The sequence below is a fragment of the Triticum urartu genome, chromosome 7A, assembly GCF_056163025.1.
Source record: "Triticum urartu cultivar PI428250 chromosome 7A, HENAU_Tu73, whole genome shotgun sequence".
NCBI classification, from domain to species: domain Eukaryota; kingdom Viridiplantae; phylum Streptophyta; class Magnoliopsida; order Poales; family Poaceae; genus Triticum; species Triticum urartu.
The window spans coordinates 526,232,832-526,257,814 of NC_141879.1; the positions used below are offsets into that span (position 1 = coordinate 526,232,832).

The following is a 24,983-nucleotide window of genomic DNA, read 5'->3' on the forward strand; positions in this document are numbered from 1 at the left end:
TAGTTAGAGAAGCTTTGGCTCTCTCAGAGGACCTGAATTTGCAAAGGGTCCATGTCACGTCAGACAACAAGGTGGTGGTAGATGATACAAAAAATCAAAGTGCAACTGTATACGGAGCTATTATACATGAAATCATAGAGTACTCTAGTAGTGCCGATTTGAGTAATTTTGTTCATGAATTTAGAAGCTCGAATTTCAAGACCCGCAATATAACGAAGCATGCTATATCTAGGGGTAGGCCGACATGTCTGCTTAGGTGCACCCGGTGATCTTTATTTGCATGTGTAAACATTGTGACAGTTCAATAAAGCTTCATGGGATTTTCTTAAAAAATCCCTAAATTTCGTTGTATATCTCATACCATTCGAAAGGAAATAATATTCGTAAGACGTAATTAAGGGTCTGTTTGGATGCACTCCGCTCCGCAACTCCGCGCCCGGAGCGGGCGGAGTGGCGCCGAACGCTACCGCTCCTCGGAGTAGAAAGAGTGGAGCGGAGCTGCATGTAGTTTAATTCGGCGGAGTGGCTAATAGCGAGCTCCGCGGGCGACTCCCTTCGCCAGATCGATCGAAATTTCTTTCTCTCTCGCAGCTACTCTCCGACCATTGAACCCAAGCGCCACGCCGCCGCCACCCACTAGCGTTGTTCCCTGGCGGGCTTGCCGTCCGCGCCGCGACGTGCTCCCTGATGGCCGCGTCCGTGTACGCCGCCACCGCGCGCTCCAGGGCCGCTGCCTCCGCCCGTGCCCGCCGTGCACCAGCAGGTCTGAAGAGCGCGCGGACTCTATGCTGACGACGTGGATGCGGTTTCCGAAGTACTCCCTTGGCAGCGCCGGCCGGAGCCACCTTCGGTTGTTGACGGCCATGCAGAACACGGACACGTGGTCAGGGACCAGCCGCTGAGCGCGGGTGACGCACCGCCACATCAGCGAGCCCAACGTCTGGAACCGCGTCAGGGCGGCCGCACCCGCCGCGTTCCCGGCCTCCAGAAGCTCCTGCCTAGCTTGTTCCTTGAGCGCCGCCAGCAACTCCGCCGAGAAGTACAGCACACGCCCGCGCAGCGGTGTCCGCGCCGGCCTCTGGATGAGCTCCAATGGGTCCGCGCACGGCAGTACGACCAGCGCCGGGAGGGACGACGTCGGCGACCTCGACGCGGCCGGCGACGGAGTGGAGGAGCTCGACGGCCCACCCACTAGCGTCGTTCCCTGGAGTGGAGTCAGTTGCCAAACATCTTATAAACTCTCGATTTGTTGGAAGGAGCCATCAGTCCAGGAGCTGGGAGTGGAATGGAAGATTTGAAGGAGTGGAGTGCATCCGAACAGGCTCTAAGCATGATATATGTCACTTTCTGTACAACTCTCCCCAGCAAAACCCCTCTGTTACAATCTACTCCCTTCGTTCCTAAATGCTTGTCTTTCTAGCCATTTCAACCAGTGACTACATACAGAGCAAAATGAGTGAATCTACACTCTAAAATATGTCTACATACATCCGTATGTAGTAGTCATTTGAAATGTTTAGAAAGACAAATATTTAGGAACGGAGGGAGTATCAAACTGCATGTGCTATATACCTCTCAACTGAACCTGCCATGTCCCTAGAGCTATAGAAAAATATTACAAGTTAATGTATGCACAAAAGAACGAAACAAATAACCACAAAAAAAGAGGAATGGGCAACGTGTCAGAACAGAAAATTCAGAAGTCGATGCTGTCGTCGCCGCCGGCCCTGCACATGCACCCGGGCGTCCTGGGCTGCCGGTAGACGGTCCGGCCCCTGGGCCGGGCGCGGACCCGCTTGTACTCGTCCACCATGGCCCTCACCCTCCTCTGGAACCCGGCCCACTCGATGCCGCCCTCCTCGGAGAGGATCTGAGCGTACCGCTTCCGGTTCGGGTGAAGCGTCGGCGCGCGGCCCCGGCCGTGGTACACGCGGTGCCCCGACACCAGCGACGACAGCTGGCTGCCGGAGTCCGTCACCGCGAACACGTCCGACGAGGCGCACGCGATGAAGTCCAGCGCCGCCAGCTGGGACGGTGGCCAGTCAGTCAGTCAGTCAGACTCGTCGGTCGACAGGGTTGAGAGAGTTCAGATTCAGAAACTGTCGCGAGAAGAAAATGATTTCGATCGCTTACCTGGGAGGAGAAGTTCTTGAGCGGAGCGAGCTCGTCGGAGGAGAGGATGTCTTCCTTGGTGACCAGGTTCGGGTACAGCCGCGTGAGCGGGCGCAGCCGCGTCGCGCCGCCGTATATCTGCGACCCGGCCACGTAGATGAACGTCCCGCGGTCGTAGCCGAGCGCGGCGAGGATGAGCCCGGCTTCCTCCGGCGTCAGCGGGCACCTCCCCTGGCTCCGCAGCTCCTCCGGCGACACCGTGCTGGCCATACACAACACAACCACCGCAGCAACATAATGTCAGTAACCAATCAGTGAAGATCTTGGCAGAGCAGCGTGATCGGCAATGGCGACGCGCGCGCTTACGTGTTCCGGAGGCGCGTCACGAGGGCCGGGAAGTGGGTCTCCCTGAAGTCCTGCAGCTCCCTCCTCTCCTCCTCGCCGCCGCCGAACTCGCAGAGGGAGTAGGCGACCATGTCCTCCTCGAACCTCAGGTGCAGAGCGAGGTACCTGCTCGGCCCGCCGGCGTCGTCGCCCTTCTCCCCGAACGGCCGCTCCAGCATGTTGCTTCCGAACAGCTGCTTGTCCATCTCCGTCTGCATCGCGCTCACCCCCCGCAGCCGCTGGACCAGCAGCGAGCCCAGCTTCTGGATCTCGGGGGCGAACTTGAGAGCGTGGAAGTTGCATCTGCACCGCAGCCTCTGCAAAGCCATGCAAACATCCGATGAGCAAACAGGGGCGTGTTTCTTGGAAGATAAAAAAACTAGGGCCTGTTGAAGGAGGTGGTGCGGTGTGCATTGTTCATCAGTTCATCTGAAAAACAATGTCAAGGGGGATGAAATGTTACCTGCAGATCGGCAGGCACCGAGTCGAAGCCAAGCCGGTTACCGAACCCGAGGAAATGAACAACACCATTTTTCTGAAGAATGGGGAGTGCAGTTCTGATGAATTCAGATGGTTCAGCCTCTTTGGAGATGTCGTTGTCGGTAACCTGTGATCAAGGGGGCGGGTGAGATGAATAAAGGGCACTGAAGAAACAAAACAGTCTGAACTTTCAGGACATGGTTCAGGAACTAACTTGGCTACCGATTGCCTCGAGGTCCAGCGACTGGAGATGGGGCGGTAAATCTTTCACGATGAGCACATCGCTCTTCATATAGTTCACGAAGTAGTCTTCCTGGTAGATGTCACCGAACTGACTGGTAGAAAAGGAGAAATTCAGTTAACTCTACAATTTGATGAATGGCTACTATGTCGGAGAGAAAAATGAGTAACTACTACTGTAGTACGTATTTGTCACACGGTTCAGTTAAAAGTTCTAACCTTTTGTCCTTCCACACGCTGCTGTGAAGAAACCGGGGCAGAACCAGTGTGGCATTAAGCAGAGCTGCAACGACAACAGCATTGCACACCTGGAGGAAGAGTGAAGCTCGTTTAGGTACCAAATAGTATCAAAACTGAATCGATCTTGTGATGATCCAAACACTATATCCTTACGGCGACGCGCTGTTGGTTCAGGCCGCCGTTTGCGCTGATCAGAATGAATCCATTGTTGTCGTCGCTAGGCTCTGAGATTAACCAAATTCAGTGTCAAGAAGCAAAAAAAACCTTAAAAAGTACTGACAGTAACTATTTGCATTTGGTTGAATGAAGCTTCACCTTCTTCCAAGGTGTATTTGGCGGCGCAGGGCGTCCATTTGCGCGCCTGTTTGTAGGGTTCCTCCCATAATGCGAAATTTCCATCATCTGACTCGTTCTGCACTGGCAGGAAGGGAAAAGTGCAGCATCAGTAAAAGTGAAGATATACCAACTTCCCAAATACAGTTGCAGAAAGTAACTAGTGGTAATGGCTATGCTGGCAGGATCAAACCTTGGTGGTGGCTAAAGTTGCCATCTGTAGAAGTCTTTCATGCATTATCTGCTCTGACTGCTCCTTCTTGACGAAATTGTGCTTGAGCTCCTTCATTCACAGAAATTGATTCATCAGGTCGAGAGATTTTATCACGAGAGAACAGGCGCAGAAAATTTTAAAATGTTGCAGTCTGAGACCAGATGAACGAGTACAGCGATCGTACAATCAGAGAGGAAGATTAAATTCAGACGCGATAGAGAAGAAAACTTAAGGGATCAGTGATGGCCGGGCAGGCAGGTAATCGTGATCGAACATGCGATCTTTCTGAATTTGATGGGAGGCGGCGAGGAAATACCTGGAGGCCCCTGAAGTTGACGGAGATGGCGCCGTTCCGGAACTGCACCTGGTGAAGCGCGGACATGACGAGGGAGGCGGCGAGCAGGAGGCAGCCCATGACCCCGACCACGGCGGCGAACACCCTGAGGTGCCACGAGGAGACGTTGACGCCGCCCCTGGCCGCCTTCCCCTGCCGCAGCCTCCCGATGTTGGTGGCGCCGACCCTGCTGCCCTCGACGCCGCCGGCCTGACCGACGACGGCGACGTAAGGGCCGTCCATCTCGGCCGCCCGGTCGGTCAAGAACGCACCGCCATTACGCTCCGTGCGCGTCTCCATTGGTGGCTTGGCGTAGACGGGGAGGTGCCTCCAAGTCCAGCAACACGGCAACTACGGCCCCATCTGGCTGTTGAACTATTCTTTTCTTTTGACCTGCGCTCCATGGACGGACGGACGGGCGGACGGAGAACGTGGGCATCCAGCGATCCCCCGTGCCGTACGAGCTCAGGGCAGTATACAAGGGTAGGTCAAACGAGGCGCTGCCGCGGCCTCCATTCGCTGTGTCCCGAATCCCGATCGGTGCAACCACCGTGCGGGCAGGTGAAGAATGATGGGGTGATGATCCCCGATCTGCGTGGCGGGGATAAAGAAATGGGGAGGCGGGATTAAAGAAGCGGTGAGCGGACGTGGAAGGGGATCGACGTAACGTGAGGGGAGGACGATCCGCCGGCAGCTCGATCGTCCTATATACCGGCCGGGTGATGCGCCGCCAGGTGGTGGCGTGGTGGGACGGGGATCGCGTATCGGGGTGGGGAGGTGTTCCGTGGAAGCGAAGACAGGTTTCGGTTGGACGCTTGTTTGGTGGTGATTCGATGATTGGTTGAGGACGACGGCGGAAAAGGGCGACGGAGTCGGTAGCCGGCCGCCCACCGTTGGTTGGTGCACGGGTACACCTTTTTTTATAATATAATATGTGTCTCATTCATATCATAAAGATTAAAGTATAATTCACATAAAGACACACATGATAAAACTGAAAAGATAGCAGAACGTATTTGCGCTTGACACCACACCTGCCCCGGTACCATCATAGCAGCCACCGAAAGAAAAAAATGACGGATCACCTTCTCACTCGAGTTCGACGCGGCTCCACCGCTGATATGCAGCTTTGTGGACCTCTCAGGTGGCTTGCTAAAAACGAAACCATTAGCGTTGAACAAATCAGACCGGGGCAACATCCCGGGCACGCCATCAAACTTCAGATCTGGCACCCTCACATGACTAAGACGTCGGAGGAGAAAACAAAACTTGCCATCCACGAACCACGAGCCCAGCACACGCTTTGTCTTCCAGATGTCGTCGATGCAGACCACAGTCTGCATCCGCTCCTCAACTACCTACCTCCCAAGCTCCGCGCCGATGTTGGAGCAGACGTCGTCGCAACGGCGAAGCTCGAGGACACATGTCCACCACAAGGATGCCGCCGCCGTCACGACATTTCCGCTTGAATAGACTGGTTCCCAGATCCTTCACCGACAATAGAAACGATCGCCTCACTGAAGAAGAATTTGAAGCTTCTTTATTCAATATCGCCGTCGAAGCCAAGACGTTGAACGATCCAAAACCCTAAGCTTCTTGGGCCGTAAAACCTAAAGCTAAAACGACCACACACGGGAGATCCGACAACCCCCCTCACCATCAATGACTAAAAAGTCGTCAGCGGAGAGAGCCGCCAGAAGACGGCACGGGAAGGAGGGGCTCTCCTGGTGGCGGCGGCTAGGTTTCACTACAGGAGGGAAAACGATTGCTCGTACACAGGTACAACTTTGGGTTGGGTTTCTTGTGCGTGCAGTTTTGGTTCCTGTTTTCTTACGTACATCCTTCGTCCTATAATATAAGAGCATATTTTACATTAATGTAAAAAATACTCTTATATTATAGGACAGAGAGAGTATTTTCCTACTCTGGATATGCTATACTATCACCGAGTGGCACGTATAGTCAGTGGCCACCTGCGAGTTCAATGGCGGCGGCTGTGCGTGTGTGTGCTCTGCCGTTCTGGAGCCGTGGCGGCCGCGTGGCTGACTCGGGAGGCCGACGGCGGCGGCTGACATTAATAAGGGCTAGTTTGGTTGTTTGGGATGAAAAATCCTGGGTAGTATACCCCCGATGTGGGATTTCCCTGCCCATACGAGATCCCCTCCCACTATGTGAAAATACACTTTGCCATTTGGACACCAAGGGGGAGGGAAGAGAAATCCCCGCAGGCAATACCAGAACGGGACATGCCCATCCAATAGGACAAAATGTGTAAAAGAAAAATATCATTACAATAAAAAATCACCACAAATAACTTCATTTTTTCTCACAATATTTTCATATAAATAGCAGAATAATGTTTGTCCCTTTTTTCTAAAAAAAGTTCAGGACATTTGAGACTAAAATTTAATACAGAAATTTGAACGAAAAAATATATTAAATACACAGTTCGCAAGAGAACAAATATTCAACTTGCATCCACACATGCATATAACCTGACATGCCAAAGTCGGACCAATAGTGCAACACCAATGATAAATATAGTTTACTAACTATGTCTCAAAAGAGAAAATGCTAATTATGGTTACAGGTTCAGCAAGAAACAATACTTTGTTCCACTAAAAATATCACAACTATGTGAACTATATCCATACTGAACTACTTCCACCGTCAACTTTTTGAACATTTCTGTCAACCTGTGGTAAGGGAACCTGCATCACAAATAAGTATTGAATTTTCAAGCATCAGTATAAGCATGAACTTTTCTGTCCTAGTGGTTAGATAAATCTGACATCTGACCCCTTCTCTACTGAATAGAAAGAAAGCCACACATACCAACTCAAAAGGGTTATTCGAGCATAGACAAATGCTGCTGATCCACCTGCCAGTTCGCTTATCTTTTTCAGATAAGAACTGTGAATAAACTCATGTAGCTTAGCAAATAAAGCATCTTTGGACAGACATCTTCGCACTATAGGCATGATAGTTTTTCTTCATTGCAGAATTGATGAGAACATGACTACCTTGGATACGACCAAAAATATTGCATACATGCATATTTGTCAGGTGATTTCTAATGCAAACTATTCAATAATTTATTTATGTTATCCAGAACAAAAATACTTCACACACTTTTGTGTTTTGTCTAATTGCATGTGTATGAGACATTTGTACAATCCACATATGAAGATAAGGGAAAAGGAGAAGTTTATGTTGTGTTCAAAAAGTCCTCTCACGTCACTTTTGGGCCAAGAGAAGATAGAGTCCAAGTCTTTCACGTTCTGGATTCAGATTCGGACTGCACAGACATACCTGACTCAAAACGCCAACAACTTTTTCATACGGACTCCGAATTGGGTGATTCTTTTTTTGTTGAAAACTAGATTTCGTGCTCTTTCCAACCCAATTGGATTCACCTTCAAATTCGTCCAGAGCGTTGAGTTACAGACGAAACAATCTGACATTGCAGCAGAATCCGAGTCAAACTACAAGCCCAAAGGTGTTGCATCACCTCCACTTGGGCCCATGAGCCTTGTACGACCTAGGGTTAGTTTTAGGCTGCCTTGGGACGTCCTCCCACCTCCTTGGCCGCCACCCCTTGCTCCTATATAAGTAGATCCATCTAGTAGCTTTTTCCTTGGATTTTGTTTAGATTAAAAGTTCGCCATAGCTGCAACTTCGCGTACTTCGTTTGTGTCCAACGACCAGACCAAGACGTCACAGAACCCCACCTTGATCAATAAAGCTTTCATCTTATATTCGCAATATCCAGATTGCAATCTCAGTTTCTTGCTTGTTCTTCGTTTGCTCGCAGGAAACAGACCCTCGTGATCAGGTTGATCGTGCTCCGGCGTGGTCAATAACCCTCGGAAGTTGGTTTAGCGATTGCTAAGGCGCGACGTCTCGCACGTTCGTAGTCGAATCGTCAAGGTCAACTCCCACAGAAAACGATCGTCATGTATGCAATATTTTTGGTCGTATCCAAGGTAGTCATGTTCTCATCAAGAATGTAAAAGATATATACTTTATAAAAATAAAAAGTATATCAGCCAGCTATAAGAAAAATGCAAAGCTTCAAATTAGTTTCAACCGAGAACCAACTCGGATCATTATCCAGCAATGTTATTTTTAATCTGGACAGGCATTCCATATTTTGTATAGTAAACCGAATCATGTATGCTTGCTGGCATAGGGGAATTGGACTGCCGCATATCCTTGGTTGGCATGTTTCACCCAGCAAGACGACACAATCAGAAACTCAAAAAAGAAATTGGGTATAGTTGATGCTTTCTTGATGGTTTTTCCTTCTGAACTTTATTCTCCTGTAGAATGCTGAGTTTACTGATGTATAAAAGATATTGATGAACACTGTGTGAATTAAAAAAATGTGTGTTCTCCTGCCTTGTGACGTTTGCAATCAACAACTTAACATGAACAGAGCATGCGATTTAGTAATGTTGCTTATGTTCAGAATGTAAAACTGAATGTGCAAGACTGTCATCAGGATGTAATTGAGGCTCAAACCAGCAAATAATTGTCTCCAGCCCTGCATTTGTTTGATTATCTACATCCCAGGTTTGGCAACACCTCTCGGAAGGTTGTTATCTTTTTATTACTAGCTCATTAAGGACAATACAAGCTTCAGAATCTGAATTACTGTGATCGTAGACAGTCTGAAACTACTACTGTCTATCATAGAAGTTTTCCTTTTTCCCACATATATATGATGAAGAAACAGGTGCTCAGAAGAAAATATATAAATATTAACAATGAGAAACTGATCCATCAGAGCAAAAAAGATGCTTATTCTAGTTTCAGCTTATCCACTCCTTATATTTGCAATGGATCATAATACCTACATATATTTATAAAGAACCCTAAAATAAAACTAGAAGTATGGCAAACCGAATTGAAATACCAGCCTTGTGCGTAGCGGTAGTTTGAGTGCTACCCCATAAATACCAGCCTTTTTCTCTGGACTGTCCTGGAAATATATTTCTGTCCTAAATTTTCTTTAATGGTAATTCTGTCAAATAATGCAGGACCGGGACATCTTCAAATACAGAGTCTTATGCAAGTTATTACAATCAGTATGATATTGTCAAGGTCATCCAAGTACTTGCCCTTTTAGATGCATATACAGCTATATGTAGGAGAATAACAGAGTACTGGCCACACCTGCTAGATGTATTTCAAAACGAGAGGTCAAAAATAGGTAAAAAATACTGATTCAAGCTATGCTCTACAACAAGTGCAGAGCAGGTACACAAGAAAAATACAAGATCCTATGGAATTCGTGGTTCAAGATTAGGGACGGTGAAGGTATGAACTGAAGAAAAATGTACTGGGGGGGGGGGGGGGGGGGGGGGCTAACCCTTGATCAGACGAGATGAATACGTCCGCGGTCCGTCGTCGTCGCCGTCGCCGGAGGGGATCGGACCTTGGAAGCGGAGGGGAGATTTGGGGAAGGAGAACAGTGACGGCCGCGGTCCGTCGCAGTCGCTGGAGGGGCGGAGCTTGGTTCGTCAGCACCGGAGAGAGGGGGTCAGGGGCGTCGCTTCTGTCGCCGGCGGAGGAGCTCGGAGGCGGCCGGGGGCGCTGGGTCTTGGTCGACGGCTCTGCCGTTCGCTCGTCTCGCTCGAGCCGTGGGTTTCCTGCCCGAGCTCTGGGCTCGTGGGTTTTCTCCCCGTGGAAAGGACGTGGCTCGGGCAGGGTTACCCCGAGAACGATGCGGTCCAAGTGACCAACTCAATTTCCCTGGGCCAACTCGGCCCGTGGTTCTCCAGCCCGGGGAAACAGCGGGGATCCCCCGGGAAACCCTGCAACCAAACTAGCAAAGTGCGGGAAAAAGCTCGGGCTAACATCACGAGTCGTAGGGAGTAGGAGGAGCTCGAAAGTGTGGCTCGGTCGTTGTGAGTTGTGACCCGCGAACTAACGGGGTCCGGAGATCACGGGACTTGCTGCCACGGTAGTTGGCGAAAGCGCCCGCACCGCACGAGCTTACGGTTGCGTTTGCCAAAGGTTGAGATGAAATAGGAGCATCTACACCTTAAAAAAAAAAAACATCTGCGAATCAACCTGTGGTTGGATGGTTATTAGAGAGACTGTGGTATCCTCAGCCTATCAGGATTCAAATCCTGATGCTCGCATTTATTTCTGAATTTAGTTCAGGATTTCCGGCGATGCGCATTTAGTGAGAGAATATGTTATGCCGGCTCAGTCTTTCGGAGATGCTCATAGGGGTAGGGTGTGTGTGCGCGCGTTCATAGGGGTGAATGTATGCGCGTGTAGGGATGACAATTTTATCCATGAATCTAGATACCCATGGATACCCGACCCGGTTAGGCAAGGGTATGGAGCACATTTTTGCCCACGGGTCCGTGGATATGGATACCCACGAATAGCCGGGTTGGGCATGGTTATAGTTTGTGCTCCATGGATATCCAATGGATACCCGTATGACATGTGGGGTCATATGCCAGTGATAGTAGAAAGAGCGAATAAATGGGAAATGGCAGAAAATATGCAACTTGTGCCATGTGCTATATGCTGCAGAATCAACCTATGGTATGTCACACTTAAGGACTCATCGTATTACTTGTTACCTACTTATGCATGTAGCTTATGTTGTCATTTGTGAGTGAATGATGATGAGTTAATTTGATCTTTGGCAAGGCATCATGCTTACTTTTCTATGCCCATAGAGCTCCATGGGTATGTGGGTATCTAGCGGGTTTGGGCATGGGCATAAGTTGTGTCCATGGATAATTTGGTGGATGGGCAGAGGGTAGGAAGATGGGTCATGGGTTGGATTTGGACCACCTCCACCCGACCCATTGCCATCCCTATGCGCGTGTATATGAGCGTTTGTCTCTGTACTGATGTTTAAAAAAACATCTACAGTCGGGCGTCTCAAACCGTTTCATACGTCCGGACGGGCCATCTGGTTATAGACCGGTCAAATTTTTTCTATCCAGACGGCCTTCTTAAACGAGGCTCAGACGTCCAGGCTGACCGACACGCCTTATATCCAGCACGAATATAGGATGGATATAGGGGTGTCCGAGCACGCCCGCCACATCGGACCCGACAGCTCGACCACATCTCAAATTGCATCAAATCCATCAAATTCTCCCTCCTCCTCCCGCCGCCCTCCAACCATTTTTGCGCAGGGACCCTCGCTGTCCTCCACCCTAGCTCCCAGTCCTCACCATCGGTCCCGACCACCGCCGGAGATGTCGTCCAGCCCGGTCAGTTCATCGGTTGCGACTTGCAAGCCGGAGAATGTCGCCCAGAAGTTGCGGCGACGTCGGCAGCGAGAGAGGAAGGCAGCGACGACGTCACAGGGAGGTTCGGACATGGTGGAGTAGCTGTCTACTCCGCCGCGCCCGGATCCCTGCACCCCTTCCATCTGAGCGTCGACGCAGATTACGCCGTCCGACCCCGTTGGGACAGAGGATGATTCGACGGCCGACTAGGCCATTCCGGACATTGTTTTTTTTGGCATGTCCGATTTGTTGAACTATGATTTGCTTTGCTTTGTTTTGAACTTTAAAATTCGGAAATTTTGTATCGTATGATCGACGTGCATGGATTGTATGGATTTGAGAATCATAATTTGCGGTATGTGAATATGCGGTGCAACATTTGAGGGGTGCCTGATCAGTGCTCGCGGAAGCGTCTGGGCGTATCCGCGGGCGTTGATTTGCCAAGTCCGGCGGTAGATGCTCTAATGTCTTCCCTGCGTTGTCTCGTCCCATGACAAAAATTCTTTCTTTTAAAAAAAGGAAACTAGAACCTTCTAGAAGTCTTCAAACCGGTAAAAAAACCAAGCAGGGAATTTCTGAAGGTTCGTAAAACATGGATTGGTGAAACCTATATGGCTACTAGTAGAATGCCCGTGCGTTGCCACGAGCTTTTGAAATATTTGCTAGAGAAAGATAATCACAGTGAAAGTAAAAACCTTGTGGGATAACAATTGTATTTAACCTTTTAGGTTTGTTGTGGGATATCATTGCTTGCACATCGTTTTGCTATATACAACTTGGTGAGTTTTTTTCCCTTTCAACGACGTCGTCCCAGGAACCTTGTAAATGAGTTGTGTTTGAACGTCGACAAGATCCATCCCCATCTCTCTGATACTCTGCAAAATTAAACATGTATAGAAATATACCATTTGAGTATTACCTCATGTTCAACATACATACAAAGAAGAACAATCCTATGTCACTCGGCAGTTTTAAAGCAACATCCAAATCCGACAGTTTTTTATATGACTTACAAGGGTTGTTAGATGAGGTACAATCGCAACTACTACATCGACACTGTCATATATACTTTGGTACTGTATATTATTGCTGCCTACATTTACAATTAAGTTTGCTTGCCAACCCTCATGAAAAAAGTTCGTCTGCCAAGGAACCACTCAAGTGGATATATATTCTCCTTAACTCTTCAACTATTTTCTTATCAGACCAGCTGCTGAACAAAAAACATAATATTGTTACCTCATATTTATTTACTTGCCTGCTTGATTGTTAGTCTGTTCCTCAGCGTGTGAGGAACGTAACAATGTCCTGCATGTTCAAATTAGTTATCTTGTCATTCCCCAATTTTCTTATTGTTCTTTTGGCCTTGGACAAGGTCAATCGGATGTGTGTGTTGACACAGATCTTTGATGTGGAAGTTAATATATCAGTCCTATCCTACCTCTCTATACTGTTTTGTTATATATATGTTGGGGATAGATGAAATAGTAGAAATTAACTATGCTGGTTATTGTCATTTGTGGTCCATTACTCTGACCTTTTTGATTATCTAAAGAAAAGGGGTTTATTTACTTTGCTGATTTCATTCGAGCTCTGAATGTATTTCATTCCGACATTTCATTTTGTCGATAATAACATTTTTCTTCTTTCTGAACATTTCTATGGGCAGATATTATCCTCCAAGCTATATGATATGGACAACACGTGATTTATGGAACGAAAAGAAGTGATTTGTCGAACTTTGTCTCTTTTACAATTTGCTACCTCTTATAAATTTTATGATTTATAATCTGAGTTAACAAAACCATTAAGATATCTTATTTTGTGTAATTAGATCATGTCATCCAGATAATTAGACCGCATGATGTTCTTTACCCCAGCCGAGGATAGTGTGCTGCCGCGCCGTCGATTTCCATGAAGTGGCCAGCCCGAGCCGATTCCCCAATGTGTCAACGACTACGTCCGCTGCGTGATCCTGTGGGACATGACCAATCCACTGCCTCATCAACACATCGAGGTAACAAATCCCCTCCTAATACAGGTGCTTTGGTCGGCTGCTGGCTCTACCACATAGCCTTCCGTCCACAATGAGTAGGAGGTAATATTAGAATATGACCATCTCTTTCTTAATGATGTGTGCCTTGTATTTCCATTTTGTTTTCTAAAAGTATCGATTCAGGGAGCAAAAGGAAAGCATAATAATTATTATTATTGACTTTACATTACATATCTCCAAGGTCCTATTTTTTGCTTGGTACGGGTAGTCATTATGCTTGGGCTCATGACCTTGATTAATCTATAGCATGGTTTTGGGTGACCTATTTAACATAATAGTGCTATATGTTTGCATTTCTTGAACTGTCAGTAGGAACCTATATACCGCAAAATATTTGTTATGTCCCCTACGGAAGGTTTTAGACAGTCAATTGATTTTGTCCCATCCGACTATCATGCAGTCTAACTTCAGATGACTATGTTTTTCAGGGTGAATTGAGTTCAGATCTTTGAGCAAAGGATTGCGATTTTGGAGCTGCAGTGGGGCTATTCTTTATCATTTGGTATGTTGTTACTTCCTAGCTACTTGAATTGCTCTATTCCCAATTCACGGGATTTCTACTTTTTGACATTTCCCTAAATGATTATACACAACTCTGATAATACGTGCCACCCAGTTTTCGTTCTCTATAAGAACTGAGAAGTACATATGCACTTTTACGACATATAGGTTCATATGGATGTGTTTGGATGACATATAGGGAGAACGATAGGATCAGATGTCTGTGACATAGAAAAATATACTGACATGTACATACTGTTCTTTCATAGTACATATATGCCAACAGAGCTACAAAAATATATTTGTAGATGAACCACAGTGATAGCTCATGTACCATCAGAAGCAACAGAGCTACAAAAATATATTAGTAGATGTCCTCTGGTTTGATACTTTGAAGGCACGAACAGAAAGAAGCGCACCTGATATGCTATAAAATGTACATTTCGTTGCAGAATAATAGGTGGTTATAAATTGTGGTACTGTCCAGGTTCCAACAATTCATTAAAACTCCTAGTTATATGCAAGATACACGCAATAGGAAAAGCAACTAACAGAATATGGCACAATGAAAGGAAAATAATACTACTGGAAATATTTGTGAGATCATGAAGATGTCAACATGCATCCATCCGTTTACTTGCGCCAAACCTGCAACTAAGTAGTTACTAACACATCATGTCTGTTTAGATATGTATTGAAAAGCCAGGATTGTAAAATTCAAATAAGGGGGAAATAAGAGACTATACAGGACAAAAATAAATAACATTGACTGTGCCTGCTTTGGGGCCGCATCATAAACACCGCGAAGAGTAAATCCTTTGTCTTATTCAAAACCCGCCAGCTTCTTAAGTGCGGACTTCAGCCTGTAAGGACTTCCTTATAGACGATGTTCTTCATTGAGGTCTGTAAGGACAAGGCAGGTCTTTTTCGCTTCTTTGTTTTACTGCTTTGCTTCTTGCCATTATCTTTCTCCTCCTCCTTCTCAATGAGGATCTTTATGTTCCTCTTCGCGGTGGCTCGAGACAACGCGACATAGAGTTGACCATGAGAGAACACCGGATTAGGTAGGTACACGCCAACAATCGGAATGGTCTGCCCTTGAGCCTTATTAATTGTCATAGCAAAGCTATGCCTTACAGGAAATTGCTTCCTCTTGAACTTGAATGGAAACATGTCGTTGTCAGACGGGCATAGGGGTATTCGAGGAAGGAATACCCTCCTACCTGCGTGTTGTCCGATCACGATTTCTGCGTCGATGGCGTTCCTCTCGAAACCTCGCACCACAAGCCTCGTCCCGTTACACAGACCATTAGCCGGATCAATGTTCCTCAGAAGTATGACAGGGCAGTTGAGCTTCAGTTTGAGTGCATGCGAAGGCAGACCGTTGGGAGTCAATCCATTTAGGAACTCGGGAGCGTAGTAGCCATATGGGTCGTCTTCTGCACTGTCAAAGCTATGGTAGATTACTTCTTCTTCCCGAAAACGCTCTACCATGCGTATGTTTATCTTGTCGATGTTGTCGTTCGTGGTGGAGAGGATTGCGCGTGAAGTCATGTAATTCGGATCGGACATGTTATCATCTAGTCTCGGAAACACATGGTCAATCAGCTTCTCCAGGTCGTCACCCTCGCCTGTAGACGGCACACAAATATCTTCAGGGAGTCGTATGTTTCCTTGATCGTCAACTTCCTCGGTGTCATTGCCTACCCTTAGCAAGTAATCCGCAAACCAAGTGTCATTATGAGCCCTCATGTTGGTGACGAGCTTTAGCTGGCGCATACCCTTCCAGAGATGTGAACTTCGGAGGGTTGCATCTATTATCTTACCCCGTGACCCCCTCCTGACGACTGGAAGCACCTGCCTGAAGTCCCCGCCAAACACAACAGTTTTTCCTCCAAAGGGTCGGTCCCGTCTTCCCATGATGCCGCGCATGCTGTTGTCGAGTGCCTCGACCGCCTATCGCTTAGTCATGGTGGCCTCGTCCCATAGTATCAATGAGGCCATCCTCAGTAGCTTGGCGGTACCACTCTGCTTCGTGAAGGTGCATGAGGCGCCATCATCGCAGCTCAATGGGATCTTGAACCTCGAGTGGGCAGTCCTGCCTCCAGGCATGATAGAAGCGGCGACGCCTGACGTCGCGGTAGCGATAGCGATGTTTCCCTCGCTTCGAACCATGGCGATCAGCGCCCTATACAGGAATGTCTTCCCTGTACCTCCCGGGCCATCAACAAAGAACACACCCCCATCACCGCGTTCAACAGCAGCTAGTATCTCGTCGTATGCAACCCTCTGCTCCAAGTTTAGCGACGATGCCAATTTAGTGTCGTTGATGTCAAAATCGACGTTGCATTCCTCGATCACTTCTTTGGCCTCGCCCCCGGTTGGATCGAACGCATCGTCAATGCATGGAAGAGCGAAATCAGCTATGTCTTTGCCCATGGACTGCAACATACCCCTAATGTCAATCAACACCATCTGTTCCACCTCAATTGGGCACGTGTGTGATCGCCGATAGTCATCAGACATAGGCTCGAAGTGCCTATCCCATAAACCACGCACGTCGCCTGGCTCACAGTGCACCAAAATTGTTGCAAAGAGCCTCCTGAGCGAACATGGCATCGCCCACTGCTCTGCCTCGGTGAGACAGTCGTCGAGCGTGTTATCTGCCTCGATGAGTCCCAACCTTTCGGGAGCCTCTCTAAAGCTCCCGCATAGCCTACCGTCCACGGTGAGCAGGTCCTCATAGGATGTCTTGCCAGCAACATGGTTTAGCAGCACACGCAGATAGTATCGCTCCCCCTCGGCAGGATTGGTAGACACAATTCGACCTATCTGATAACGCTCCACCCGCTCTTTCCAATACTTCTTATCCTTCTGCCATGTGAACCTTCCATGAAAATCCTTGTACAATATATTCCTAGCCCACGGGTGATTTTGGTTAGCTTTGAAATACTCTGTCAACATGGATTTGGAAGAATTCTCAGAGGCGACTACGTCGGTCAAGTGAGCTTGCTCATTGAATGCCACCCTGTGCATGTTCGGGAGATGAAGAGGCAACTATAGGACAGGCGGGTCATTGGCACACAAGGGGAAGCCAAATATCCTCCACATCGCCTCCGGAGGAGTAACCCACCTCGCGTCTACGTATCTTTTGATCTCATCAATGTTACCAACGGTGTCGGGCTGGTCGATGCTGAAAGAAGCCCTATCATGGCCCTTGTATATGTACTTGTAAAGGTATTTGACGGCCTTTATGCTGGAGCAAACCTCAACGTTGATGTGGCAATTGAACATCCGCAGAAGGTAAGGGTTATACGGCACAACCCATCTGTTGTCCAACATTTTACCCCGAACCTTAGCCTGCCGACCATCATCTCGACGACAATAAACTGGGTATGAGTCTTTGCCTTGTGCCGTGTTTTCATTGAACGGCCTCGGGTATCTGCACTTGCACTCGTTCTGTTGCATGCACACATTTTTGGGGTCGAGAGCACCGCATGGTCCGTGCATCATATGTTTCACCACCAAGGCGTGGAGTTCAGGATACTTTTGCTTGTCTGGGAGCTCGGCAGAAATGAGTCGGTCGTACTGCTCCAAAACGACAAGCTTATAGGTAGAATCCATGATCAACAAAAAGTGTGCGTGGGGGAGGCCCTTCTTCTGGAACTTGACTACATATACATGTGCGACAACAACACCCAGGATATTCTTCTTGAACAACATATCTTTCATAGCCTCTAGCTTGCCATGGAACACACGAGCCACAAGATCAGGTCGGTCTTGCGCTGTCTGACCAGGAAACAACTCATTTGTTATCTCTTCCCAGTTAGGGTTGCAGGTCATGGTCAAGAAGATGTCGGGCTTCCCGTAGGTATGGACAATTGCCATGGCACCATATGTCTCCGTTTCATGTCGCGGTCGCCAGCTGGGTATGTTCCAGGGAGCACTATCCTTACTCCAACAGCGCTTGCCCGGGTCTCCCCGGATGTAATTGCATCAACAACTCCTTTATATAGGTCAGCACGGATCTTTGTCTGGTTCTTCCTGTACCATTTCAACCTACAACTCTCAATCTTGATGTAAATGTCCACCCCCATTGCTGGAGCAATCGTGCCCCACAGAGTATGGGATTGAATATCCCAGGTCATGTCTACAACATGTAACAGTAGTAGTCTCTCACCAAGACGCATAACCTGCTATTCCCCTCTGCATATGGATGAGTAACGCGGACATTAGGATTCATAAGAGAACTATACAATTCATCAAAACGACAGAATACACATAAGGCTTACCTGCATCCTGATCATCATCATCATCATCATCATCATCATCATCACGTCTACCTCTTGGTTGTTGCACAACCGGCCAAGGGACATCACGTTTAGGTAGTTTCGGATGCCAACCGAGCTCACCCCTTGGGTAGAATAATGGGTAAGAGAGCGGGTCATACGATCCAGACGTTACATGTATACTGTGCCTTTGGTTGTCGTTCCCGCAAAGTGTAATCCTACGATCAAACCTCTTCGCTAAGTCAGTGCCCTCCACCCAAATTGCAGCGACCTCAGATGACAGAGGTCTATTATACCTCCGTTGGTCTAGTCTCTGGTCAGTGTTGAGGTCTATCCTGTAATCGTCGAGGTTGTCCCTGTGCGCACCCAAACTCCTAAACTGCTGGGAGTACGGGTTTTCCCTGAGTATGTCCACTAACTTTCTGACGACATCCTGGTCTAATTGCTCGGTGGCAGCCTTGCGATGGGTTAGGCCTGGGTCGTCGTCGTAGAAGTACAACTGTAGATGCTCTGGACGGGATGTTGGCCCGAAGGAATGAACGTTGTGGTAGATGGTGCCGTGTGCCCGGAACGTGTACACCCCAGACTTCATGTTTGTGTAGCTTTCATCAAGGCTGACGCCGAGGGTTGTGAAGGAGAAGTGGCCGTTAAAGAACCGTATGTTCTCCCGAAAATGCCTTGAGTCCGCATCCATGCTAGACCAAAGCCTCATTAGCTCCGGGATGGGCTCTGGCTGCTTCAGCTCGATCTGCCCACTGCGACAGCAGAATCCCGGGGCCTCGGACTCAAACTTCTTGGCCTTGCAATGATCGCAGTTCGCGGCGTGCTTCAGGATGTGTGTGTGGTCTGGGAGGTTTGAGTAGACATAGTCCAATGGATCATGGTCGACATAGGTATTGTGGCGGTCATCTTCCAATTCGTCGTGCTCCATGTCATCAGCATCTGAGCCTGCAAACAATGTTTATAATTAGTGTGATATTCCCAAGGGGTGGATGTTGCTCAAGTGGGTGTACATACCTTCACCAGCAAACAGGTAATACTCATCGTCAAATAGGTTGTCAGGGTTGACATTATCATTCATGAGACGACTAAGGTAAGCGTCCATGTCGTCTGCTCAGTTGCGAAACCAATAAATGAGGGTTCAGACTCAAGGGACGCAAGGAGAGTAAGGATTGGAGTGTTACCTTCACTTCTGATCGTGTACTCCGGCGTGCTAGATGAGGTTGAGGCACCGTGTGCTTCAACTACGGTAGGTTGTCCAGTTGAGCTCATTTCCGGTATGGAGCTACTCCTGACGCTTTGGGTCTTCACCCTACCTGCAAAGCTTTCATTACGACGATCTAGCAGAGCGTTCCTCTCACCACGTGGCACCTTCGTACATGATTTCCGCCTGCCAATTTTCTCATGATGCTTCTTCGCCGCCATACTTCCCTTGCAAGATCGCTCTCTCGTCCTACGCTTTGCTCTGGACTCATGCCTCTGCTCGTCAGCTCCATTATCCGCTATTGTTAGCGGATCACTGGTTTGCTGGTCGGCACTTGTTAGGTGCTCATTGATTGTTATGAGGTTGCCATCTATAGCACCATCACCTAAGGTTCTGCTTAAATAGGCACCTGCAACATTTTCGAATCATTATAAATATCTGATGAATGATTACAAAATGAAAGATGACCGTTGTTGGGATAACTACCATGGGTTTCGATGTTGCGAATGTACGTGGGGCCACGAGCTGCTGACGCATTTTCGGCGGACAACGAATCTGCAAAGGTTGCAGGCGTGGTGATGCACTCAAATTCAACCTGGGCGGATATAAGAAGTGAAGTGAACTGCAGATGGAGTGAATTACCAGCAGATTTGAAGGTGTGTCCTGCCATGTTCGTTGACACAGGTGATGCACTACTGTGCAAAGACTGATTGGCCGCAGATGTAGTAGGTAAATCTGGACGTCGCACTGCAATGGATTCAGGGCACGGGGTGTTCTTCCTAGACATGTATCTTGTCTTTCTTTCAGCACTCATATCCGCTCTCTTCTCCCCAGCAGTTAAGCTATCTCGTCTTTGCTTGCGTTGTTCCCGTGTCTTCCGATTTTGTTCTTCTAGGAATTTGGGTCCCAACTCCTTTTTCCTGCGATAAGCTTCTCGCCTCCGTGCATTTATCTGCTCTCTTTGTTCGCTGGTCAATTTCTCTCTGCGCTCTCTATCGTATGCCCTTTTGCGTTCTCTATCGTGTGCCCTCTTAGCTTGTCTACTATCACTAATGGCAATAGATTTTGTTGTTGTATCTCCATCTACACCAACAACATTACATCACACAATGCAAAATTCTGCATGTAGAACATCAATATGAAAGATATAGCCGGCCCATACCGGTAGAACTCTCTGCTAGTTCTGCACCATTAGCAGCTGTGATAGCAATAGGAGTAGGTAATGAAGCATCATCATCTGAGATGGCTGGTTCATCTACAACTAAAAAAGGGAATCAAAACAAGCCAAGTATGGAGCTTCCTTAATGTAGAACACAGACCAGATCTGCAATTCATACTGTGTATTTGCATGGTAAGTATGGAGCAGTACCTCCACTCATCTGGGTTGGCGGATCAACATCGAGGACATGACCAGGAGGGGGTGGGTGGGTGTTTGTTTGTCCACGCAACAGTGTTTCCATGCGGGGTCCATTGGGCTTGTTGAGCAAGCCTGTGCAGATACGAAAAGCAAATACACATGTTTGATCAAATAAAAAATAGAACACATACGATAAGGTGGTGATTCGCAAGGCACATATGATACGGGGTAACATACATGAACCCATTTGGGAATGCATGTCAACATTAGAGACATCACCAAGAGGGTGTCGTTGCAAATTTGTTGCATTCCCCGGTGCGGGTGTGATGTTTTTTGAATTCTCAATGCGAGGTCCTTTTGATTTGCTGCTTGTTGCGACCACTGTTTGAAAGCAAATACATGTTCAATCAAATTAAAAACATAACCAAAACAAGGCAAGCCTATACATGACAAGGTGGTGAATCGCAAGGCACATATGATAAAGAGCTCTATACCTGTGATCCTTTGGGAATGCATGTCAACGTTAGAGATATCACCAAGAGAGTGTCGTTGCAAATTAGTTGCATTCCTCAGTGCGGGTGTGATGTCTTTTGGATTTACATTGCGAGATCCTCTTGATTTGGTGCTTCCTGAGACCACTGCTTGGAAGAAAATACACATGTTTGATCAGATTAAAAACAGAACCAAAACAAGGCAAGCACATACATGATAAGGTGGTGAATTGCCCGACACATATGATACGGAGTAACATACCTGAGCCACATTTGGAATGAATGCCAACGTTAGAGATATCACCAAGAGGGGGTCGTTGCAAATTGGTTGCATTCCCCACTGTGGTTGTGATGCTTCTTGAATTTACATTGTTAGGTCCTGATTTGCCACTTGTTGCGAGCACTGTTTGGTAGAAAATACACATACTTGATGAAAGAAAGAATGGAAGCAAAACAAAGCAAGCTTGGACGCCATTCAAACATACACAAGTTGTATTTTTAATTGAGGTGTAGCCATACCTCCACTAATCGCGTCAAGATGGTCAACTTCCGAGACATGAACTTCAGGGTGTGGGTGGGTTTCAAGGAAATTTCCTAAGTGAGGTTCCTTTGTTCCTTTGTGGTTGCCTGTGTGTTTCCATGAAAAGGACTTGATTAATTTCAAGAATCGTAAGACACATATAATACACTTGAACATTCCAGTAAGGTTTTGGGAAAGTATGTCAAAGTTAGATTTTTCACGAATAAGGCTGGGATGTCCATCTGTGATGCTTTTAGAAGAAAATACGAATGCTTGATCACATGTACATTAGATAGTTATGACATGGATCAACATAAGACCATGTACCTAGAGACCCTGTGTCATCACGAAGAGCGGTTCTGGTGAGGCTTGTCGCGTCCATGTCCTCTGTAGCATACGAAGATATACAAATTATAACATATTTTGTTAATCCGCCATTGACTACAAACATGAAATATGTACATGCACCTGCACTGCTTTGTCTATCTATCTGCACATGCAGAGATTGTTGAGGCACGCTTTTCGCCTCACCCTGTTTGTTTCTCTTACTACTTGCATTTCCCATTTATACCTGAAAGAAGTTAAACTCTTTTATACATTCAAACAAGTGGAGATGATTTGTACTGGAGATGCCCTGGACATTTCTCTCTGGTTGGTACCAAGTTCCTGAACCAAAATGGCCAAGACAAATTGATGTTGGAGCACATACACTGCGGTATAATCTAGGTAGACTATCATTCCTAACCATGTCAAACTTACATGTATAAGCTTGTTAGCACCAAATGTTTGTGGAGCATTTTTCATTTAGCAAAATATAACAAAATATGTATGCAGAACTCATTGGTGCATCACAACTTTAGCGAGCGCTGGGCTGACAAATCGCTCGAGCAGGGAGTACTCCTCGGGATAGTGAGAGCTAAGAAACAAGGGCTTCATCGATGCATCAGTTGCTGGAGGATCAGTTGCTGGAGCATTTGTAATATGTGGCTCCATTTTATGCATTTGTAATCTCTACTCCTAGGAATAGGGATAGCTTAGAAACAAGGGCTCAATCATCAGTTGGTGGAGCATCAGTTCCTGGAGCATTTGTAATCTGTGCATGCATTGGTAATGGATTTGTTTTGTAATCAGTGTAATCTGTGCATGCGTTTGTAATCTGTGCATACATTCACGTTCTTGTGTATTCACCTGGATATTCTTGTCTACTCATCTGGATAGATCGGCCTGTAGCAAGAGAAGAATCAGGGGATCACGGGCTGGTCCAAACCTGTCTTCCAAGGGATCTTTCTCAATCTGTGTCCTCGTCGCCGGCAGGGCGTGAGGCCGCGGAGGAGCAGCCGGCGTCTGATGCGACCTCGCGGCCGGAGTACGGAGGAGTCGCCGGGGTCGCCCAGCGCCTGGGTCACAGAGGAGATCAGGGAGAAGAGGCTGTGGTGCGAGGACACGACGGGAGGATCGCGAGGAGGGCGCCTGGGGAGATGAGGAAGGCGGCGCGAGGACGTCGGGAGGATCGCTAGGAGGGCAGGCGATGCGAGGATTGCGTTCATGTACATGTTAATGGGCCGGCCCAATGCTGTGGGATGAGGTGGGCGAAAAATAGGACAGGTGGGATGAGGTGGGCGAAGAATAGGACTGGTGGGATGAGGTGGGAGTGAGGCGAGACTATCAACTCAAACATTAGAAATAGAGATATCTGTATGCCTCACCTCGCCCTTTCATGTGTGAAGCAATGACTATTGGACACAATGAGCCTTCAATAGGAGATGTGGAACTGGATGGGAGCTCTTATTTGCCGCGTAGGTCGGCATATAGCCACCAATCGCACACCCCCTTGTGCCCACGCGCGCATTTCGCGCTTCCCATGTGTGGACAGGGCACTCCTTTTTTATTTGTTTTTCTTCTTTCATTTTTACTTTTTGTTTCCTTTATATTTCTTTTTTGTGCGAGAAAACTTTCAATCCATTCATCAACTATCAAAGTAGTATAAAGAACATCAAAAGTAAACGAAAACATCTAGGTCCATAGACCACATAGTGATAACTACAAGCACTAGAGCGAGTCGAAGGCGAGCCACCGTCTTCGCCCCTCCCTCATCAAAGCTGGGAAAATCTTGTTGTAGCAGACAATAGGGAAGTCGTCGTGCTAAGACCCTTTAGGACCAACGCACCAGAACAACAACCGTCACCAATGAAGAGAAGTGTAGATCGAAAGAATCCAACCTGTAAAACACACGAATATAGATGAACGAAGACATGATCCATGTGGATCCACTGAAGACAAATTCCGACCAAATCCTACGAGATCTGCCGGTGACAAACCTCCACTCGCCTTCCGACGATGCTAGAAACACCACCAGAACAGGGGTTAGGCGGGGAGAACCTTATTCCGTCTTCATAACGGTTCATGACTCTCAAATCAGAAAGAACATATTTGGGATTTAAAAAATGTTCTTAATTTAAAAATTGTTCCTGATTTTCTTTAAAAATGTTCAAACTTCCCAAAAAGTTCATGAATTCAAAAAATGTTTGCGAATTTCATTTTTTTAATTCAAGAAATGTTTGTCCATTAAAAAAATCGAGAAATGTTCATGCATCTAGAAAAATTGTTCATCCATTCAAAATTTTTTTTGTGAATTCCAAAAAAGATCCTCGATTCAAAAAATGTTGACAAATTCATTTTTTATTGAATTTCAAATACTGTTCCCGAATTAAAAAAATGGTCATGTTTTTAAAAACGTTATGAATTTCAAAAAGTGATCCCGGATTTTCAAAACCATTCCCAAATTTCAACGAAAAGAAATAAAAAATAAAAGGAAAAAAGGGGGAAAATAGTGGTCCCTGGTCCGCGTTTTTTTTTTCGAGAATCCTTCACAATTGGGTCTATACCAAAATGTCCTAGTTGGGCCGGCTCGTGCTATAGCAGTGTGCACCGGATCGAGCCCAGTCCAGTGCCCATGAGAG

At 47.2% G+C, this 24,983-nt stretch overlaps 5 protein-coding genes and 1 long non-coding RNA gene across 7 annotated transcripts; all 6 read right to left on the bottom strand.

Annotated features, from left to right (window-relative positions):
- Positions 1-311: 311 nt before the first annotated feature.
- LOC125521888 (O-fucosyltransferase family protein) lies at positions 312-5,150 on the bottom strand. Its single transcript, XM_048686947.2, has 10 exons — positions 4,320-5,150; positions 3,983-4,072; positions 3,772-3,868; positions 3,610-3,680; positions 3,436-3,524; positions 3,191-3,311; positions 2,960-3,103; positions 2,479-2,813; positions 2,134-2,374; positions 312-2,026 (listed from the first exon to the last, which is right to left on the bottom strand). The coding sequence occupies exons 1-10, from the start codon at positions 4,635-4,637 to the stop codon at positions 1,697-1,699; spliced, it is 1,836 nt and encodes a 611-aa protein (XP_048542904.2). The 5' UTR covers positions 4,638-5,150; the 3' UTR covers positions 312-1,696.
- A 1,605-nt stretch (positions 5,151-6,755) lies between these two features.
- LOC125521911 (uncharacterized) lies at positions 6,756-10,232 on the bottom strand. Of its 2 annotated transcripts, none has more exons than XR_007289503.2 (2): positions 9,712-10,232; positions 6,756-7,218 (listed from the first exon to the last, which is right to left on the bottom strand). It is a non-coding gene; the product is annotated as an uncharacterized LOC125521911 (long non-coding RNA). The 2 variants fall into 2 exon arrangements; XR_007289502.2 differs by lacking the exon at positions 6,756-7,218 and adding an exon at positions 9,333-9,515.
- Positions 10,233-15,020: 4,788 nt separating this feature from the next.
- Positions 15,021-16,094, bottom strand: LOC147960267 (uncharacterized). Its single transcript, XM_087533249.1, has one exon. It carries the CDS (start codon positions 16,092-16,094, stop codon positions 15,021-15,023), a length of 1,074 nt encoding a protein of 357 aa, XP_087389375.1.
- Positions 16,095-16,118: 24 nt separating this feature from the next.
- On the bottom strand, positions 16,119-17,198 carry LOC147960268 (uncharacterized). Its single transcript, XM_087533250.1, has one exon. It carries the CDS (start codon positions 17,196-17,198, stop codon positions 16,119-16,121), a length of 1,080 nt encoding a protein of 359 aa, XP_087389376.1.
- Positions 17,199-17,219: 21 nt separating this feature from the next.
- LOC147960269 (uncharacterized) lies at positions 17,220-18,050 on the bottom strand. The gene has a single exon (XM_087533251.1). It carries the CDS (start codon positions 18,048-18,050, stop codon positions 17,220-17,222), a length of 831 nt encoding a protein of 276 aa, XP_087389377.1.
- A 351-nt stretch (positions 18,051-18,401) lies between these two features.
- LOC147960270 (uncharacterized) lies at positions 18,402-23,500 on the bottom strand. The gene is made up of 11 exons (XM_087536405.1): positions 22,492-23,500; positions 22,351-22,410; positions 22,023-22,130; positions 21,766-21,906; positions 21,507-21,650; positions 21,250-21,393; positions 20,298-21,144; positions 20,142-20,210; positions 19,636-20,064; positions 19,469-19,561; positions 18,402-19,399 (listed from the first exon to the last, which is right to left on the bottom strand). The coding sequence occupies exons 7-11, from the start codon at positions 20,467-20,469 to the stop codon at positions 18,402-18,404; spliced, it is 1,761 nt and encodes a 586-aa protein (XP_087392531.1). The 5' UTR covers positions 20,470-21,144; positions 21,250-21,393; positions 21,507-21,650; positions 21,766-21,906; positions 22,023-22,130; positions 22,351-22,410; positions 22,492-23,500.
- Positions 23,501-24,983: the final 1,483 nt, after the last annotated feature.

Bases quoted from the DNA above. Each gene is read 5' to 3' on its own strand.
- LOC147960267 (XM_087533249.1), bottom strand. From the start codon at position 16,094: ATGCGCGGCATCATGGGAAGACGGGACCGACCCTTTGGAGGAAAAACT.
- LOC125521888 (XM_048686947.2), bottom strand. From the start codon at position 4,637: ATGGAGACGCGCACGGAGCGTAATGGCGGTGCGTTCTTGACCGACCGG. The intron at 3,869-3,982 runs GTTTGATCCTGC...CTGCCAGTGCAG, and splicing joins CAACTTTAGCCACCACCAAG to AACGAGTCAGATGATGGAAA. The intron at 3,681-3,771 runs GTGAAGCTTCAT...GGTTAATCTCAG, and splicing joins CAAATACACCTTGGAAGAAG to AGCCTAGCGACGACAACAAT.
- LOC147960269 (XM_087533251.1), bottom strand. From the start codon at position 18,050: ATGGCAATTGTCCATACCTACGGGAAGCCCGACATCTTCTTGACCATG.
- LOC147960270 (XM_087536405.1), bottom strand. From the start codon at position 20,469: ATGAGTGCTGAAAGAAAGACAAGATACATGTCTAGGAAGAACACCCCG. The intron at 20,211-20,297 runs GTAATTCACTCC...CAACCTTTGCAG, and splicing joins ACACACCTTCAAATCTGCTG to ATTCGTTGTCCGCCGAAAAT. The intron at 19,562-19,635 runs GTAACACTCCAA...GCAACTGAGCAG, and splicing joins GTACACGATCAGAAGTGAAG to ACGACATGGACGCTTACCTT.
- LOC147960268 (XM_087533250.1), bottom strand. From the start codon at position 17,198: ATGCACAGGGTGGCATTCAATGAGCAAGCTCACTTGACCGACGTAGTC.